Genomic DNA, 18,417 nt, shown 5'->3' on the forward strand with positions numbered 1-18,417 from the left:
TAAACAAAAATGGGTAAACATGTTTTGTCATGGATTGCCTTTTAGAAATCAGGAACCAATCAAATTAATCTTTATAACTCATTTGTAAATGAAAACTTACAATGTAAATAAGCTTCAGATGGGTTTTTTTAAACGATTGGATAGTCAGGTACAAAAATGCATTTGTACTAAGTTGTGACGACCTGTTTTAAAGTTAGATTTAATACGTTTTATGAATTATTAGCATAATGTCATGGGCTAACATGGAATGTTATTACTAAAATGTTTTGAATGGGTTGCGCTAAAAAGAATATTATTTTTAGTCACAGCATTCACTCTTACACTATCGTCGCTATTGTAGGCGTGTTGTAAAGCATATGCTCGTGTTGTTTTCCCGCGTGACACTGAGGGCCCATGATCTTAACACCCACCCACCTGTGCTTACGTTTGTTTCACCTGTCGCTGTTTGGGTGTATATTACTGTGACCGAGATGCTGACAGTCAACACGACCTGTTAATATTTAAGCACTTCGTCGGAGTCTCCGCTCCCAAATCCGTTCCGTGTGTTTCTTGGCCTCGGTTTCGCACGTACTATATGCTGCTGTTTAATTAGGCGACTGATGTAAGATTGAGTTGCGGTGACACTGCAGGGTGATGGAACAGAGACGAAATACAGGAATCACTACACACACAGGATATACTGCAGTGCACAGTATGTTATGTTAGCTATCTTTTGGAATCAAAAAAAGAAATGAAGTCTCTCCCGACAGTGGTCATGCTTGTGTTAAATTAACAACCCGCCTCAACGACATCGGGACATTCCTCAGTAAAAATGCTCCAGGGAGGAAGTTTGATGTTGCTCATGCTCAGCATCATTTTAGGTAAGCGTGCTTTCTCTCTCTCTCTCTCTCTCTCTCTCTCTCTCTTTTAACAGTATATATAAAATGTAGGCCTATATAAATCTTTTCTTATGTGCACTCTGCCAGATCGTAATTTTTAAGGTGAACTTAAGTTTTATAAATTGTCAGAGTGAGGATAATTAAAGCCAACCAACATTTGATTTTCAGTTGACATGTTATCCATATTTAAATAATAATTATTATATTTTCAGCATGCCCTTCATTTATGAATACCTAGGCTCCATTTCTTTCACTTGCTATATTAATGCATTTACAAATTTTTCACCCTCTTCTTCAAAGGGATTGCATGTGTTGGCTCCATAAAACCCTCATCACCCAAGACCATCATCAGACAGAGTGAAAAGAGCTCCAGGAGTGAGGATGAATTTGAGAGGAACATCAAAGTGATGATAGAGAACATCAGATCCTTGTCAAAAGAAGAACAGGTAGAAGAGGCCTCGCCAAATCTCTATCAGAGAATGAGCAGAATGTCAGCACCCCTTGAGAGAATGGCAATTGACAGCATTAGCCTAGATACTTACTTGACAGTGTTCAACAGTTTATTCTCTATAAACCAGCCTGCTTTGATTGACAGTTTTATTGAAACTCTTCCTCAGGCTTTAATTTGCATTTTGGCGGACAGACAGCCCTGTGGATGGCAAGCAGATTTAACCAGTACCATTTCATCTGCATTGAATGAACAAGTACTTTCTGTGATCTCCTCTGTTAAAGCTGAAGCTTGCATGTCAACATCTAATCTGCGAATGGCAGACCCCACCATGGCTCAATTAAACTCTCTTCAGGAGATGTTGACGAATGTTTTGTCCTCAGACCTCCCACTTTATCTGCTATCAGATGACTTTTTAGCACTTTGGAATAGTTTTTTGGACATGGCATTTCCACCTCTGATGTCATTCATGTCTGATGTCATGTTGAGTGCACTTCAAACTCCAGTGGATTTTCTAAAACTTGGATTACAGTTTGGCATTGAAATTCCTACCCTAGACCAGAGTGAGAATTGTCAACAAGGTGTGTCATAGCTTTAGGTTAAGTTTGTTTTTTCAATATTTTTTTTTTATTGTAGTTACGTTTTTTTTTTTTTTTGCAATAAGTGATTCTCTATCAATGTCTCCTTCTGTCTTTTGTGCACAGGTGACCTCAAACAGCTTATCATGTGGTATGTCACTGAAAGCCTATATTCCTGTTACAAATATGGAGAAGATATATATTATATATTATATTATATTATGATGATATATCAACATTATTTAAAGTAAAAAAGTGATCATAATACTTTTCTGATGATAAAAGTATTAATTTCCATTTTATATTTTTACTATAAGAAGACACTATTAATTCTATCGCTTGTTTTCTGTATTTAGGGGCATAAATCATAATGTGAGCTGGTCTTTTGGACAGTCACTTCTGGACATGATTTTGGTTCCTGAAACTCCTTGCAGTTTCCCAGGTCCAGAATGTCAGGCCACAAGCAGCATCCAGTTCAGTCGTACTGGCACACCCTCAGTGGACATTCCCATGTCTATTCTCACTTGTGAACAACAAAACCTGAACCAACTTAACGAAACACTTTGTGAAGCAATTTTAGGAGCAAAATCTCAGGAATCTTATGTCCTTTATCAGATGTGTCGAGCACTCGGCACGCTCTCTCAAACCGAAGTGACAACGGTATGGAGGAACATGTGTCACATTATCAAGAATGGCATCTTGCCTCTTATTGAGCCCTGCAGTGATCCTGGCACCGGACAATCAAGTCGTATTGCACGGTCCACTCTCAGCCTCAGCGAACTCCTCTGCGACTACCAGAACTGGACTAGTGATGGTGCCACAGACCCTGCTTTGATCACAATGTGCAGTGAAAATGATCGTGTGGCGTTCATCCTTGCTGTGTGTAACAACGCTGAAGTTATGCAAGTGTTGGTCAGAAATCCTAGTAATGCTTGGGTTTGGGAATTCTGTGCAAACACATCAGACTCTTACATAGTCAACCTGTATTGTTCATATAACATATGGACTGCTGAAACCATCGACCCATCAATTGTGACGTTCTGCTGGTATAATGACATGGAGAGATTTCAGTTTCTTTTGTGTGACAGTATGATCTTCTTTATGGTTGTGTTCTCCACTGAAGAAAACAACTGGCTGAAGCCCAATTGCTCTGAACCTCCTCCACAAATTGACATCAACACCATTGTGGCTGAGTTTTGCAAATACTCTGAATGGAAGAACGTACAAGCAATCAGCCCTGAACAGATCTCTATATGTATCCAAAATGATGAGGTTCAGTTCATTAATGAGGTGTGTGTTGACCACAAGTTCATCACTCTACTTGTGCAGAACAGCGCAAATGCTTGGGTAGAGCAATATTGCAACAACTCTATCAGGAATCCCACTACGAGCCCACCACTGCTGAACATTGAAGTTTGGTGTAACTATAGCAAATGGACAAACATGTCTGTGGATCCGTCTGTGGTTGGTCTATGCTGGCAGTATGACCAGATTGGCTTCTATCAGAACGTCTGCTGCAACAAACCCTTGTATGACAAGTTGTCCCTTCATGTTGACAACCAGTGGCTGATTAGAGAGTGCTCTAATAATAACACCACAAACATGTTGGAGAAGGTTTGTGTCTATTCAGATTGGAGCCAGCCTACTATAGTAGACATGACTGACCTTGCTCTCTGTGCAGATCTTGACACTGAGAATTTCACTTGGAATGTATGTGCCAACGCTACAGTTTTCCAGAAATTGCTGGCCAATTTAAACAACACCTGGTTATTGGAGCAATGCTTAAACCTGAGTGCTCCTGGCCCAGGTGCTGGGGCTGGGAATGGGAATGGGGGCCTGATGGTTTTCCAACCAGCTGAGGAGTGTCAGTACTCCAGTTGGGCTTTGGTGCTCCCGAATGCTTCTCTCCTTGCTCTTTGCTGGGAATATGACCAGGCCAACTTTACCTCATTTGTCTGTGCTGACTCTTCCATGCTCAGCCACATCACTCAGGAGGCCTCCAGCCTCCAGGTTGGCACTCTCTGTGCCACATACACCGCTCCCCCAAACCCCACCATCAGTGGGAGCAATGTAACAACTCCCCAGCCATGTCTAACTAGGGAGTTAGCTAAAAGGCTAAACTGGACATGCAGCACAGATTTCAGCTCTGTCTGCCAAACTGGTGCCAGTCAAGTCCAGGGTCTTTGGGTGCTGTTGCACTGTGGGATAACAATCCTCCAACCTCGCTTGGAGAATCTTATGACTACACAAGTGACATCGATGGTCAAGCAGGCCACCAGCCTGTGGGTTGTCCTGCTGTTGGCTCTAGAAGAAAACCAAATGACCTCTCTAAGGATGACAGAGTATATTCAGCTTAGTGTGTTGGAATCAGTTGTCGCCTACATGGACAATGAAACCAACTTTGACAACAAGCGTGTGCTTTTGCAGTGCTTTGGGGTTGGTATTATTATTAAATCTCTACAAATACATATTAAGAACAGGGCATATCATTGTTTTATTAGACCACTGTTTCCCAAAAAAGACACTGTGAACTAGTTCAGGAGGTTCTTCTGTTTATTTCTGATTATTAATTAAGCATATCCCTTACAGGGTTCACCACTATTTTGTAATTGACCCATGATCTAGTTCATTAACATGTGGTATAAGGTGTTAGACCTGACATTGGATAATCTAAATCTCTTCCTTAGCATGTAATATTAACTCTTGAGTCATTTGATTTGTCTCTACATTAGTACTGTGATACAAATACCTGATGTATGTTGTTGTTGTTCCTACTGCATTTCCGGTTGAAACTTTGCATATGTGTATTTCAGAAAGTTCTGACCAGTCTGATGCAAACAGGAAGAAATATGCCCACTAACTTCTTCCTGATCAAGGTTGGATGCACAACTTAATTAGCATGTTTTTATTTTTTAAATAACACCTGAAAGTGATTGAATCAAATTAATGTTTTGCTTTGTCAATCCACATTATCATTCTCACAGAATATCTGCTTTTGAAATCAGTGTGAGTAACAGCTTGAATTACACATTATTGCTTTTACAGGAGTATTTCCGTATTCCTCTCTCTCATCTGAGATCAGTGCTCAGTGCAGCAGACAGCATGATTGTGAGGGAGATTCTGCTGTACTATAACAGGAACTATGCCACTTTGCAGGTGGACCATCTCATCATTGCATCATTATATATTAAAAACAAAAACAATCAAGGAACAAACAATCAAAATAAATGAATTGATTGTGATTTTACAGATTTTTTTTTTTTTTTTTTTTTTTTTTTTTTTTTTTAAGCTAACAGATGATTACCTGCACGCCATGGTGTCTGTGCTCTTCCAAATACACCTGCCCAAGGATATTAGCCTGTTTTCTGACATGGGTATTTTGTTGGCTCTAGCTACACCTTCAGACATATTGTCAATGCCGCTACAAAATAATATCAATGTGTGAGTGACACACACATATACCTGAGCTTAAAAAGAACCATCTCTTAATCACACCATTCACTTCTTTTTTCTTTTTTTTTCACTTCGTTTATTATTTATATTATTATTGTTATTTCAACTTCATTTTATTCTTGTTTATGATGATTATGGCTGATTTGAATAGCAAAAAAGTGAATCCTAAGTGGGACAATTTATACTACAATTATTTAAAATGATAGATACATTTATATGTTAATTTAAAATTATTTGTATTCTGTCATTATATTCTGTCATTTTTAGATTTTTCTATTTAGCTTTCATTTATTTTTATTTAAAATTCTACTTATTTATATCACTTAGTTCCCTAGGCTACAGTTCTCATTTTATTATTTTTTATCTTTTATTTCAGCTTTATTTCCATAAAAATGTATTTGTAATTCATTTAGTTAACATTAACGACAATAATACACATAATTCAAAATGTTTAAAACATCTCCACTCCCCTACTTTTCTCCAGGTTAAGCATAATTAACTTCAGCATCAAAAACCTTTCCCTGGAGCAGCAGCAAGCGTTTGGTCGATGGTTCAGTCAGTCCATGAGCTTGCCTAACATGACAGCCGGCAGCTTATCCGTTATCAGAGACACTGGTAACCTGATCGCCTATCTGCCCTTTCAGAGCTTCCAGTACTTCTCACCTGCTCAGGTAACAGCCCATCACCTCACAAAGATACCTGAACCCATCTGGCTCCAGTTAACCCTCAGGCAGCTCATCTGGGGAAAATGCCAAGGCTTGCCACTGGTTCATTGTAACAGACATGCCCTTATAGTCTGTTTTTAATAAATAAACACAGAAACACATGAATTAAGAATGGCTGTGTAGTGGACTTTGGTTCTAACACCATGATGAAAAGTTGTTCACTGCTGTTCACATAAACAGGACATTACAGAATTCACAAATATAATATGAAATATATAGAATGGTTCATATTTTATACACCAGAAAAAAAAAGTGTAGGATTTACCTTGAATCACTCAGAAATTGTTGGTCAGTTTCAAAAATAAAGCAAAGAAGAAATAATTTTTTTAAGTAGAAAGACTGAAATATTATTTTCTTGTGAAATGTACTCTAAAATTTTTTGTTTTATTTACAATGACCGTTTAAGATCAATTAAAAATTAGCATTTGATGTTTAAATGACTATTCTCTTAAATGATCACTTATGACATACTCTTGTTCTCATTGTTGTTTTCTTAGCTGCTGGATGGATTGGATGTCCTGATGAGTAACACGTTGAGTCCACTTAAGCAGCAGTTCATTGCTCAGAGTCTCACTGGAACCTTCCAGAATCTCACGGTTGACGAGTTCAGGAGGTTAGCTAAATACAATGTTATTTTACCCTAAATCAATACAGTTTCTTAATTTTTTTTTTTTTTTTATAATTTTTTTATTTGGGACATGGAAAAGCAAAAAAAGGTTTCCTCTCACACCCCTCCAGGTTAGGAAACCTGACCTGTCTGGCTCACCCCAGCCAGCTGATGGCATATGCAGGAACAGAAGCCTTCTCTGTGATCCAGGCCAATATTAGGACATGTGCAATTCAGGGTTTTAGTGTTCCTAGCAATATGGTCAGTAATGTTTCATGTTTCAGATAAATAAATAATTTATTGCTGTCATCTTCTTTAAAAAAAAAAAAAAAACTTAAATAACTGTAGTCGTAAATATAAAATAGCCTCTGGTTTGTGGTTTCTTTTCTTTTTGTGTCCAGATATCCAGCTTGGTCTTGAAATCGTCTGACCTGCAGTCTCCATCCAGTCTCACTCCTCAGAGAGTCTCTGAGCTTGGCCCTTTTCTGCCCCTACTGGGATCCAGTGTCCTGCAGCAGCTTACCTCAGCCCAGCTCATGGCTGCTCTCAGGACCCTCGCCTCTGTGCCTTTCACCCCTGCACAGGTACACACCATTTTTGCCATATCTGCATGCATTTGCCACACAAAGCAAATAATTTAGCAAAATTTACAGGCCATAAATATTTCTTACAAGTCATGGTACAATTTTGCATTAAAAATATGGTGGTCATACGGGACACGTCCCGGCCAAGACTTTAATATTGCCTAAAATATCCAGGTTTGGGCTGTTTGCACTGTGCAGGTCTATCATTGTGTGACATTCATAAGAGCTATTGAGAGCAGAGCAGATTGCTCCTTGTGCTTTTAAATCGCTCTCGCACCTACTTTGGTGCAGTGACGCTTCAAGTCAAACGAACGAACAAACACGTGTGCATATTTGCATTGCTTTGATCTTTTCCTGTGAATTTTATTGGTCAAACTGCTTTGGATGTTTTAGGCATTATTAAAATCCTGGCCAGGACGTGTCCCATATGAACGGTGTATATGGCCACCCTATTTAAAAATGTATATCTGTTCCTATGAGATTTTCCCTAGAATTTTATGACAAACATCACAGACAGGTCAGTCATAGGCAAGGCAGTTTATTAATATAGCACCTTATTTTATACATGAAGGTCATTTAAAGTGTTTTCCAAGAAAGTATTTTAGTTTAAAATAAATATTAATAAAAAATACAATAAAAAATAAGAAAAAGAAAAAAGTAAAAAGAAAATAAAAGTAGACATTAAAAGGAATATGAGAAACATTTATAGTGTCATACACAAAATTGTCAACAACCATCAACAAAATCTTAATATTCTTTTTAATATTTTGATTTTGGTAGAATAGTGTGAGAAATATTTAGCATTGTTATTTATTTTATTTGAACAGCTCATATTACATCAGCAAGGTTCAGATGTTAAGATATCTTAGAGTTTGACCTACACCTTGTAATGTTATACAGTTCTAACAATGCTACCGGCCAGAGAGCCTAGTATGGTTTTATTTGCTTGCCTAAGACCATTTTTACTTGCATTTTGCATTTGGTGTGTTAATTTTAGACACTGAGTAGACCCTAGTGGGTGAGAAATTGAGTAGAGGTCAAAGGTTAAAGCAGGCAGTGTGGGTATTACAACAGATGGAAGACTGCTGTCAGAGGAACCATGGTATCTGATATAGGTAGAGGACTGTGTCACTGTTCAACCCTTTTAATCATTTCTGCATGACTAAACATGAATTCTGCATATCCATCTCAATGTCCACCCAAAACATAAGGAAGGCAGAGGATGGGAGCACAATGGAAAAACAGAAAGCTTCAGATGTCAGTAGAATGTTCTTGTAAAAGTCAGAAAAGTGATTTAATAAAAAAATAAAAACCTAATACCTATATAATTTACATAAAAAAATTTATCAATCAGAATATTTATTCATCATCATTTTATTGCTTTATGATGCACTGCCTTATTCACTGCTTATTAATCAATATAGTTTTTTGTTTTGTTTTTTTGTCAAAGGCACGTGTTATCATCGACAAGATCTCTGCCAATCTTAGTGTAAGTATATCTTTTCTGTCGTTGGGAGTTGGGAAAAGCTAAGCTTGCTCTTATTTTTTTATTTCTTAAATGTTTGAAAAAAGGCCAGTGCCTCTTGTAAACCTGTGTGTGTGTGTGTGTGTGTGTGTGTGCATTTGAGATGTCAGCACTTTTGCACAGCCAGCTGGCCCTCAACTCTGGGGTATTTCAAGGACAATTGCATCGGCCTTACACACACTCACCCGTCAGTTACTCTTTACAAATTGACTTTGCGTGTTTGAAAGTGCATGTAACATTTACTCATATGATCCATGTGATTTGGCAGTTCATCAAGGTATAGGATTGCACCAAGCACAAGGAAGTTGTCAAGCAGCTCTTTGTATTTTGTGTCTAAGGTTTAAGGGAACATTGTGATGAAGGTCAGATAGGGTGTCAGTAGTGAGCTGGCACATGCTGGCACTCTTTCACATGTGTGCCGTCAATGAGACACCTAAAGGAAATATCTGTTTTTGCAATATAGTCTGCTTATGGCACACGTTAATTATTTAAGACTAATTCAATTGTTTATGTAAGGGGTTTTCAAACATTTTTTTATGCTGAGAACCCCCAAATGATGATGATTCCTTTGCTATATACCCACTTCCTAAAATATTAAGGCAGCTATGTATATATTCACATTACCATTCAAACATTTGAGTTTTTTTGAGAGAGAGAGAGAGAGAGAGAAGTCCCTTATGCTCACAAAGGCTTTGTTTATTTGATCAAACATTTAGTAAAAATATTTAGACTGTGAAATATTATTACAATTTGAATATTCCTTATTTCTATCTGAATATTAAACTGTAATTTATTCCTATGATGGCAAAGCTGAATTTTCAGCATCCATTAGTCCAGTCTTCAGTGTCACAAGATCGTTCAGAAATCATTTTAATATTCTGATATTATACTTTTTCTCATTTTCTTTTTAATATCAATGTTGACACTTGCAAAATTTTATATGCAGCTAAATATTTTTGTGGAAACTGATACTTTTTTTTCTTTGAATGTTCAAAAGAACAGCATTTATTTGAAATGCTTTTTAACAACATAATAGTCTTTACTTTCTCTTGTGATAATGTAAAGGCTTTTTTTCAGTAAAAGGTTATTAAAGTATAATATTATAATTTTAATAATATTCATACACACTTCAAATAAAAGTGCATCTAAAAAATATAATATCATGGAAAAGTTTCTTTTATTTTTCTTTATCAAACTTTCTTATATTCTAGATTCATTGACACAAACTGAAATATTTCAAGATTTTTTTAGTTTAATTCTGATGGGTATGACTTACAGCTTAGGAAAATAAAAAAATTAAGTATTTAAAAAAATTATAATATTTTCTCAAAGATCAATCAAAAAAAGATGTACAAACCAGAAATGTTCAAGATCTCCAAAGCATATTTTTTAATTATGAATTCAATACTTGGTTGGGGCTCCTTTTGCATGAATTACTGCTTCAGTGTGGTGTGGCATGGAGGCGATCATCAGCCTGTGGCACTGCTGAGGCTTTATTGAAGCCCAGGTTGCTTTGATAGCGGCCTTCAGTTCCTCTGTATTGTTTGTCAGATGTTACTTATCTTCCTCTTCACAATACCCCATAGATTCTCTGTGAGGTTTAATTCAGGTGAGTTGGTTAGCCAGTCAAGCACAGTAATATCATGGTCATCAAACCAATTGAAAGTAGTTTTGACACTGTGGGGAGGTGATAAAATCCTGCTGCAAAATGAAATCAGCATCCACATAACAGATGGAAGCATAAAGCAGAAACTTCACACTGGACTTTGGATTCTGTGCCTCTCCAGTCTTCCTCCAGACTCCAGACCTTGATTTCCAAATGATATGCTAAATTTACTTTCATCTGAAAAGAGGACTTTGGATCACTGAGCAATAGTCCAGTTCTTTTTCTCCTTAGGTGAAATGCTTCTGACATTTTTTTCTGGTTCAGGAGTGGCTTGGTTCTAGGAATGTGACAGCTGTACGCCTTTTCCTAAAGTCGTCTGAGTGTGGTGACTCTTGATGTGCTGACTCTGGCTTCAGTCCTTCCAAGTTCTTGAATCGGCTTTTCCTGAAAATCTTCCTAAGGCTTTGGTCATCCCTGTTGCTTGTGCATCTTTTCCTACCACACTTTTTCCTTCCAGTCAACTTTCTATGAATGTATTTTGATACAGCACTCTGTGAACAGCCAGCCCTTTCAGCAGTGACCTTCTGTGGCTTACCCTCCTTGTGGAGGTTGTTGATGATTGTCTTCTGGACAACTGTCAAGTTGGTAGTCTTTCCCATAATTGTGGTTGCATGTTCTAAACTAGCCCAAGAGGTACCCAGTATTTATACTCAAAATTAATCAAACTAATCAAGCTCAAAATGGAATATTAAATTTTTTTGAGTTACTGATTTTTTATTTATTTTCCTAAGCTGTAAGTCGTAACCATCAGAATTAAAACAAAAAAACTGAAATATTTCAGTTCGTGTGCAATGGATCTACAATATAAGAAAGTTTGCTCTTGAAAGAAGTCAATTAAATTGCAAAAAATAAAGACCTTTTCCATGATATTGAAATTTTTTGAGATGCATCTGTATGTGTATATTTATATATATTTATATAACTTAAAATATAGATAAAAAAACACTTTGATATATATATTTATTTTATTTATCTTTTTATTTTTTCTCTCAAACTTGTGGTCCCAGAATCCAGTTTATGGTAAATTCTCAGTGATACTGAATGTCATTTAAATATCATATTTTGGAAATATTATAGGTGTTATGTTTGTTTGCGCTCCTTCTCAGTTGGCTCTACCTGGCTCTGTGAATTTGTCTATGCTGGGATCTCTTGTGAGTGGAGTAAAGGTGGAGACTCTGTGGACTTTACCAAATGATGTTCTGCTGGAAGCGTTACCTGCTATGAGCCTTCAGACGCCTGGGCTCACCCCTCCACAGGTCAACACCATCATCTCCAAACTCTGGGTAAGAAACTCACAAATTTTCCCTTTAGGCCTCTGAAATCAAATATCTCATATTGGAGTATTAGTTAAGGGAAACAGCTGTAAATAAATCTAAACTAAAAGAGCTTGAGTATTAACACCAGAATGGATATTCATAACCAAATATAAATTAAATGTGCTTCATTGTTGTACCATTTTTCCCCCATATTAGCACAAATATCGTGAATTTCTTCTTCTTCCATGCTTTCAGGGTTCTAGTAATGTGTCCCAGTGGATGGATAAAGTCAATCCTTTCATCTCTAGCACTCCACTCCTCAGTGTGATTCCCCAAGTCCCTCTGCTGCTGATCAGAGACACTGCTGTACACACTCGCCTCTGGAACACACAGCAGGTATATTCTAGTCCAGTCATACACACTTCATTTATCAACCATAATTACAGTAAATTTACAGTTCTTGCAAAGTTACATTTAAGTAACATTTTTTTTATTAGTATTTTGTTAACAGCGCCCCTCTGACTGATGGCAGTGATGATTTCATTATAATATTTGCCTACTGAGTGATTAAAGTGTTTTTCTTATATTTAATTTAATTGTTTTTCTTACATTTAATTTCATACTAAATTGTGATTTGTGATACATATTTATTTAGACTAAGATTCATAAGATTGGGTCAATATGATCTTTTAATGTTTTTGAAAACATTTATGCTCATAAAGGCTGAAAAATATAGTAAAACTAGCTGATATATATTTTAAAATATAATTTATTCCTGTGATGGTAAAGTTGAATTTTCAGTAGCCATTTCTCCAGTCTTCAGTGTCAACACGGTCCTTCAGAAATCATTCTGATATGCTGATTTGGGGCTGAACTAACATTTCTTATTATTATCAATGTTGAAAATGTAGAATAATATTTTGTCAAAATTGTGACTAGATTATTTCATGATTCTTTGATGAACACAAAGTTCCAAAGAACAACATTTATTTGAAAAAGAAATCTTTTGTAACAAAGAAAAATGGTTTTTGTGTACACTTGTTGTAGAAAAAAAAAAAACAATGTGTATATCTGTTCTTACCGTGCAAAGACCATGTAGCATTTCAATAGCGCAGAACCAAAACCTAAAACATATCCTTATGTGAAACTTTAACACTATTTATATGCTGCCTTTCAAGCATTGGTATTTTTGCAAATCTTGTTAAGATCTGATGGGCAAAATATATTCTTTCTCACATGTAGTCTGACTAAAGGTGTGTGTTTGAGCAAGAGGTCATAACAAGTGTGTTTTCCATCATGATACTGCCTATTACCACAGAGATCTGTATAATACCACAGTGTCTAATTGCAGGTTTAATTATTGATAATGGAGCACAACAAAGCTTCTTTGTTGTATAACCTCAGATTTAGTACCCTAGACAGTATATCACGTGTTAGCTAGCAGAAAATAAGATGAAAACCAACCTGAGTTGCTCAGGTACTGTAAGTACCTTTTTTCCGGGACATTAAGCATGAAAGTGTTTTGTAATCCCCCTCTATTGTTATAGATAAGCTTACAGAGACAAGAAGTCACCGATTTTACTGTTAATGTATGAATAAATATTTAACAAGTTAAAGTAACTGTGCCCGCTGACTTGTATGTAAATTTCTTAAAGGGATAGTTCAACCAAATATATATATATATATATTATTATTATTATTATTTTTTTTTTTTTATTCATACTCATGTTGTTTCAAACCTGCATGAATTTCATTCATCTGTTAAACACAAAAGAAGCTATTTTGAAGAATGTTGGTAACCTTTTGCTGGTTATCTTACCTTACCTTGCTTGTATTTTTTTTCTATAATCTGAATTGTGCACAGTTAAAAGCTATTCTAAAATCTTAAATCCTTGATCCTTGAAATACTTGTATTGTTTTGTCATTCAACAGGCTAAAGTTCTGTTTAAAGAGGCTGTCGCCTCTCACCCAAGTCTCTCACTACAAGAATTTCTGTAAGTTTAGTCTTTAGAATTTTGTAAGTTGATTTTGTGATTATAAATAAGTTCTACAAAATAAATCATGACACTGCTCAGTGAAGTACTTAAGTATGATCATGTTTTTCTTTCTCTGACATGACAGATCTCTGGGGACACTGGCTACGGGAGTGAGTTGCACAGACCTTAGAAGATTGCTCCAGAACATGGCATCTCTATCTCCTCTACGTGACATTATGATATTTCTGAGAGAGCAGCCTGTGCCACTCCACCCCTCACTGGTATCTAGTAAACCTTCATTCAGATGCAGGACCTAAATATTACATATTACCAATGTAGTTTAGTTTCTTCTTTATTTAGTCAAATCCTCACTAAGTTTGATCTTACTCATAGTTCGCTCAATCTATACAATTTTGTGTAGGCCTACCTGTAAGTTGAGTACAGATGTCTTGAATCTTGAATAATGGATCGAGTATTTCACAAACACTCTTTTTACAGAAGTTTATTTTTTTTTGTACTACAGAAAAAGTGTGTATTTGAAGAACTGTATAGGTTTGACTTCTTCGCAGAGTTACTTGGAGATTTGGGTTCTCAGATTGCTCTGTCACTTCCGTGAGTCCAAATTAAATTGAATCAAAATACATTTACATGTATTTAAAATAATGTCTTCACTTGTTGAATTTCATGTTATTGTCTAAAGGCTGAGCACCATTAAGAAATTTCCTCCAGATAAGATGCATTCCCTGAGGAAAATTATAATACAGGACCCATATTACTTCCTACTGCTTCCCAGCACCAAACAAGCTGTCCTGGTGGACAAGATGGTTCAAAGACTGGTAAATATATAAATATAATTTCATACATGCACATACTTTTGCTGTGGATCAATCCAGTGAATGATTTTGACAAGGGTTAACAACCCTGATTCTATGTACACTTTGTTTAACCTGCACCTTTTAAAAGAGCTTGACCAGTTGGTATCTCCAACCACTATTTCTTTGATTTTCTCATCAGGATATGTCCACTGGCCTGTACACTGAAGAAGAGTTTCTTTCGCTAGGCGTCATGGCTACATTTGTGCCAGATGAAATGTTTTCGAATTTGGATAGGAGCTTTTTTGTTGATAGTCTGGAGTTTCTTCAAGGATTCTGCTACAATGCCAATAAAAGAGACCTGGTGGCAAAGATGCTGGAGGAACAGAGGACATTTGGGTATGGACAGCTAAAACATTTTCTAGTTTCTAATAAATCACTGGAAAATAAAGCTTGCATCAAACCCAACAAGTTGTCAATAAACCTGAACTGTTTTCTCCGCATAGCACCGTAACAAACTGGACATCAAATACTCTGAACCAAGTGGATCGCTTCTTGTTTTTTCTTCCGAAGGACACTATTCAGCTCATTCCCTTAGTGAGTGACCAGATATTTCTGGTGTTCCAAGCGTATTGTACCTCATGACAACTGACCAAGTATTTTCGATCATTGTCTGCCTGTGTTTTGTCTTCAGGGTTTGATGAGCTTAGAGCGCATCGAGCGGCTGTTCCTGAGTCAGCAGGAGTGGGAGAGAGGAGAGTTTGGCTCTCTGTGTCAGAAACCGTCAGAGCTGTTTGAAAAGCAGCAGTTTGTGCTTCAGTTTTTTCTTGGCTTCCTCAGAATTGGACGTGTCCATTGTAAGTAAAATTCTCTGCCTTTACAGTATGTCATCTGTTAAAATCCTTCTGTTCACTTTAAATTACAGATTGTGAAGGAATATAATACAGTAGTATGGCTGTCACTTCACACTTTTGACCACTCAACCCTTTTCATTTCATATCTCCATCTCTGTGTCTTAGATACTGGACTGATCCCCTCTTGTGAGAGCCTGCATGTGACACAACCTGCTGCCTGGACTATTGACAGCCTTAGAAACATGCCACAAGCTGCATTTCAGAGGTGCTTGGAGCTCATTGGCCAGGATCCATTTTTCGGTGCATACGAGCTGTTAATGCTCCTTACAAAGACCAAAGAGGTGCCCTATTTCTCCATCAACTCATATCCTCATAAATAAAATTTTTGAGATTTGACAATTTGCTGGTTCACCTTATTAGACACATCCTCACTTTCCATTTGGTGTAAATCACATTAATATGTTGGTGATAATCAGTGAATATCTGCATATCTATGACATAATAATAGGTTTAAATATTTTTTTTTTGTCTGTGTGTAGGTGTATGGGATGCCTTCCTCTTTTAACTCTTCTGTGATCTCTCAGTTGGGTCGCATTGCCACTCAGCTCACACTTGAAGAATTGGCCTCTCTTAGACTCTCTGAAATTCAGTCAATTTCAGCTATGGGGGCTCTCAACACATGGACCAGCAGACAGGTAAAATGTTGGTGAACCCATTAGTAAAAGTGAGCTGGAATGGCTGGTAAAATTGAGATTTGTAAAAAAAAAACGGTATACCACTAATGAAAGAAAATGCACCTGATTGAATTGGAGAATACTGTTTTTATTCATTTCTTTATTTATTATACATTTTAATGAACGTTCAATCATTGGGATTGGTATGATTTTTGTTATGAAACAAGTCTCTACTACTCACCAAGGCTTATTTGATCAAAATTACAGGAAAAACAAGAAATAAATGTAATATATTCTTGTGATGGCAAAGCTTAAGTTTACTGCAGCCATTACTCCAGTCTTCAGTGTCACATGTTTCTTTATTTTAATATGCTGACACTGGTTCTTAAGAAATATTAAATATTATCCATGTTGAAAATTGTTGCTGCTTTATTTATTTTTTTAGGAAAAGAGAATTCAAAAGAACAGCATTTATTTAGTTTTTTTTTTTGTTGTAATGATGTCTTACCCTGTTTTGAATGGTTGAATGTACATATTGTAAATTACTTCTGTTTGCAATTGCAGCTGAAATTACTATTCTCCGTGGTTCTGAACTCAAACAGAAAGACTCCTAGCCAGTTAGACTCCAGCACTTTTGTGGCATTGGGGCACATTGTGTGTGGGATTGATGCACCAATCATGAGCAACCTGAATCCAGTGGAATTCAGGTTGAATTATTATTCATTGAATAATTAATTATTGAAAAAAAAAAATTATCTGAATTATCTAAAAATGTGTTGCATGTCTGTTTCCATCTATTAAATTTACTCTTGTCCTTAATGTGAAATGTGTTGTTTTTCTTATTCCAGTAAAGCAGTTTTGTGGCTTGGCCGTTTGAATTTGTCTTGCTCTGAGGAGCAGCTGCAGGCATTGATAGGGCTGCTCAGTCATAGCTTGGCATTTGGACCAGTCAGCTCCTGGGGATCAGAGGTCTTCATTGAGATCGGAGCGATTGCAGGTACAGCTCAGAACTTGTAATCAGAAAGTTTGTGGTTTGATTCCCACAGAAATCACCACGAGGACCTTGAGCAAGGCACTTAACCAAAGTTGGAATTGTTCCTGTAATAAATGTACCTTTAAGTCACTTTGGACAAAAAGAGTCCATTAACAGATATAGTTTATCATAGAGAATTGTTTATTAGTAATAGTAGCTTAAAGAACTTGTGCCTGATTTGCTCATTTTGGTTCATAGTTGTGGTGATTGATGTTTTTTGTCTATATATGGTGTTTTTGTGCGTTTTTCCCCTTTATGTAGCGGGACTACCTGACATAGCCATGTCTGCTTTGGTGAGCGAACAAATTGAAGGAATCACCCCACTTGCCATCTCTCTCATCCCAGCAGACAAATTTGCAGTTAGTATCTTTTTTTCTCTAGCCTCTTTAATGCCTTGCACTAAAAGGTATGAGGTATGTATGTATGTGGCTATTTGATTGCATTCATAACTATTATTGGCACAATAAGAGGAAAATATTTAAAAATCAAACAAACTGTTAATTTCAAGATCTCAGAACACTCTTATGATGACCTCAGTTTTTTTTTTTAAATTAAAAGTATTTTAAAGTCATTCTAGGATCTGTATTACCTGGTGTTTCTGCTCTCTCTTCACAGGTAGTGTTTAACCAGGCACAGATTCGTATGTTCACCTATGATCAGGCTGTTGCTGTGACTGAGGCCCAGCGCTCCGCTCTGTCTTCAGTACAGCAGACGGCCCTGTCCATGGTGCTCAACCCCTGGGAGGACAAACCTGTTGATTTCAGAGGTACTTTCACTCCTGTTGTGAAAAACAGAGGGAGAAGGAAAAACTCTTATTTTATACATTAATTAAAAAAAGTTAAATATGTGATTTAATCTCAAACCTGAATGAATGATTGATATTTGGACATTTTGGGTTGTTAAACGTTCTTTATTCTGTCTCTCACAGTTATTTTTGTATATTATTTCAGGCATGTCACTGGGAGTTGCAATGCACCCCAGTCCTTTTTTCTACCTCTTCAGCGTCCTGATAATGCTGCTGTTTTCTCTGGGATGAGCTAGGTCTGTTGCTGCTGAATTTCTGCTTTACTGAATCCAACTTTTCTTTCCAAATATGTGCAATGTGATGTAGCTGTATCATTGTATATATAAGACTTATGAGAAATACAAGAACAATAACTCATGGAAATATTTCCTTCTGCACTTTATAATAGATGGTCAGTGAAAATGTGATTTTGTTTGATTGTTTTTGAATATTTGCTTGCTTGGAGAATAATGTATCAGCCTAGGAATGTAATTGCCTAAACTGATATGGTTTGACTTGTGCTTTGTTCAATTTCTTGTCCTATTTTTATTAGTATTATTTATT

General features: G+C 36.6%; 1 protein-coding gene across 1 annotated transcript; it reads left to right on the plus strand.

The window, feature by feature from the left end:
• LOC132105597 (stereocilin-like) lies at positions 1-18,417 on the plus strand. The gene is made up of 28 exons (XM_059510840.1): positions 1-860; positions 1,179-1,907; positions 2,031-2,055; positions 2,261-4,340; positions 4,718-4,780; positions 4,950-5,060; positions 5,194-5,345; positions 5,842-6,028; positions 6,580-6,695; positions 6,821-6,950; positions 7,091-7,273; positions 8,724-8,762; positions 11,571-11,747; positions 11,976-12,116; positions 13,653-13,714; positions 13,842-13,977; positions 14,220-14,308; positions 14,397-14,532; positions 14,711-14,907; positions 15,015-15,105; positions 15,203-15,365; positions 15,528-15,703; positions 15,902-16,057; positions 16,601-16,743; positions 16,885-17,033; positions 17,331-17,428; positions 17,685-17,835; positions 18,020-18,417. The coding sequence occupies exons 1-28, from the start codon at positions 812-814 to the stop codon at positions 18,103-18,105; spliced, it is 6,015 nt and encodes a 2,004-aa protein (XP_059366823.1). The 5' UTR covers positions 1-811; the 3' UTR covers positions 18,106-18,417.

The sequence above is a fragment of the Carassius carassius genome, chromosome 2 (assembly GCF_963082965.1).
Source record: "Carassius carassius chromosome 2, fCarCar2.1, whole genome shotgun sequence".
NCBI classification, from domain to species: domain Eukaryota; kingdom Metazoa; phylum Chordata; class Actinopteri; order Cypriniformes; family Cyprinidae; genus Carassius; species Carassius carassius.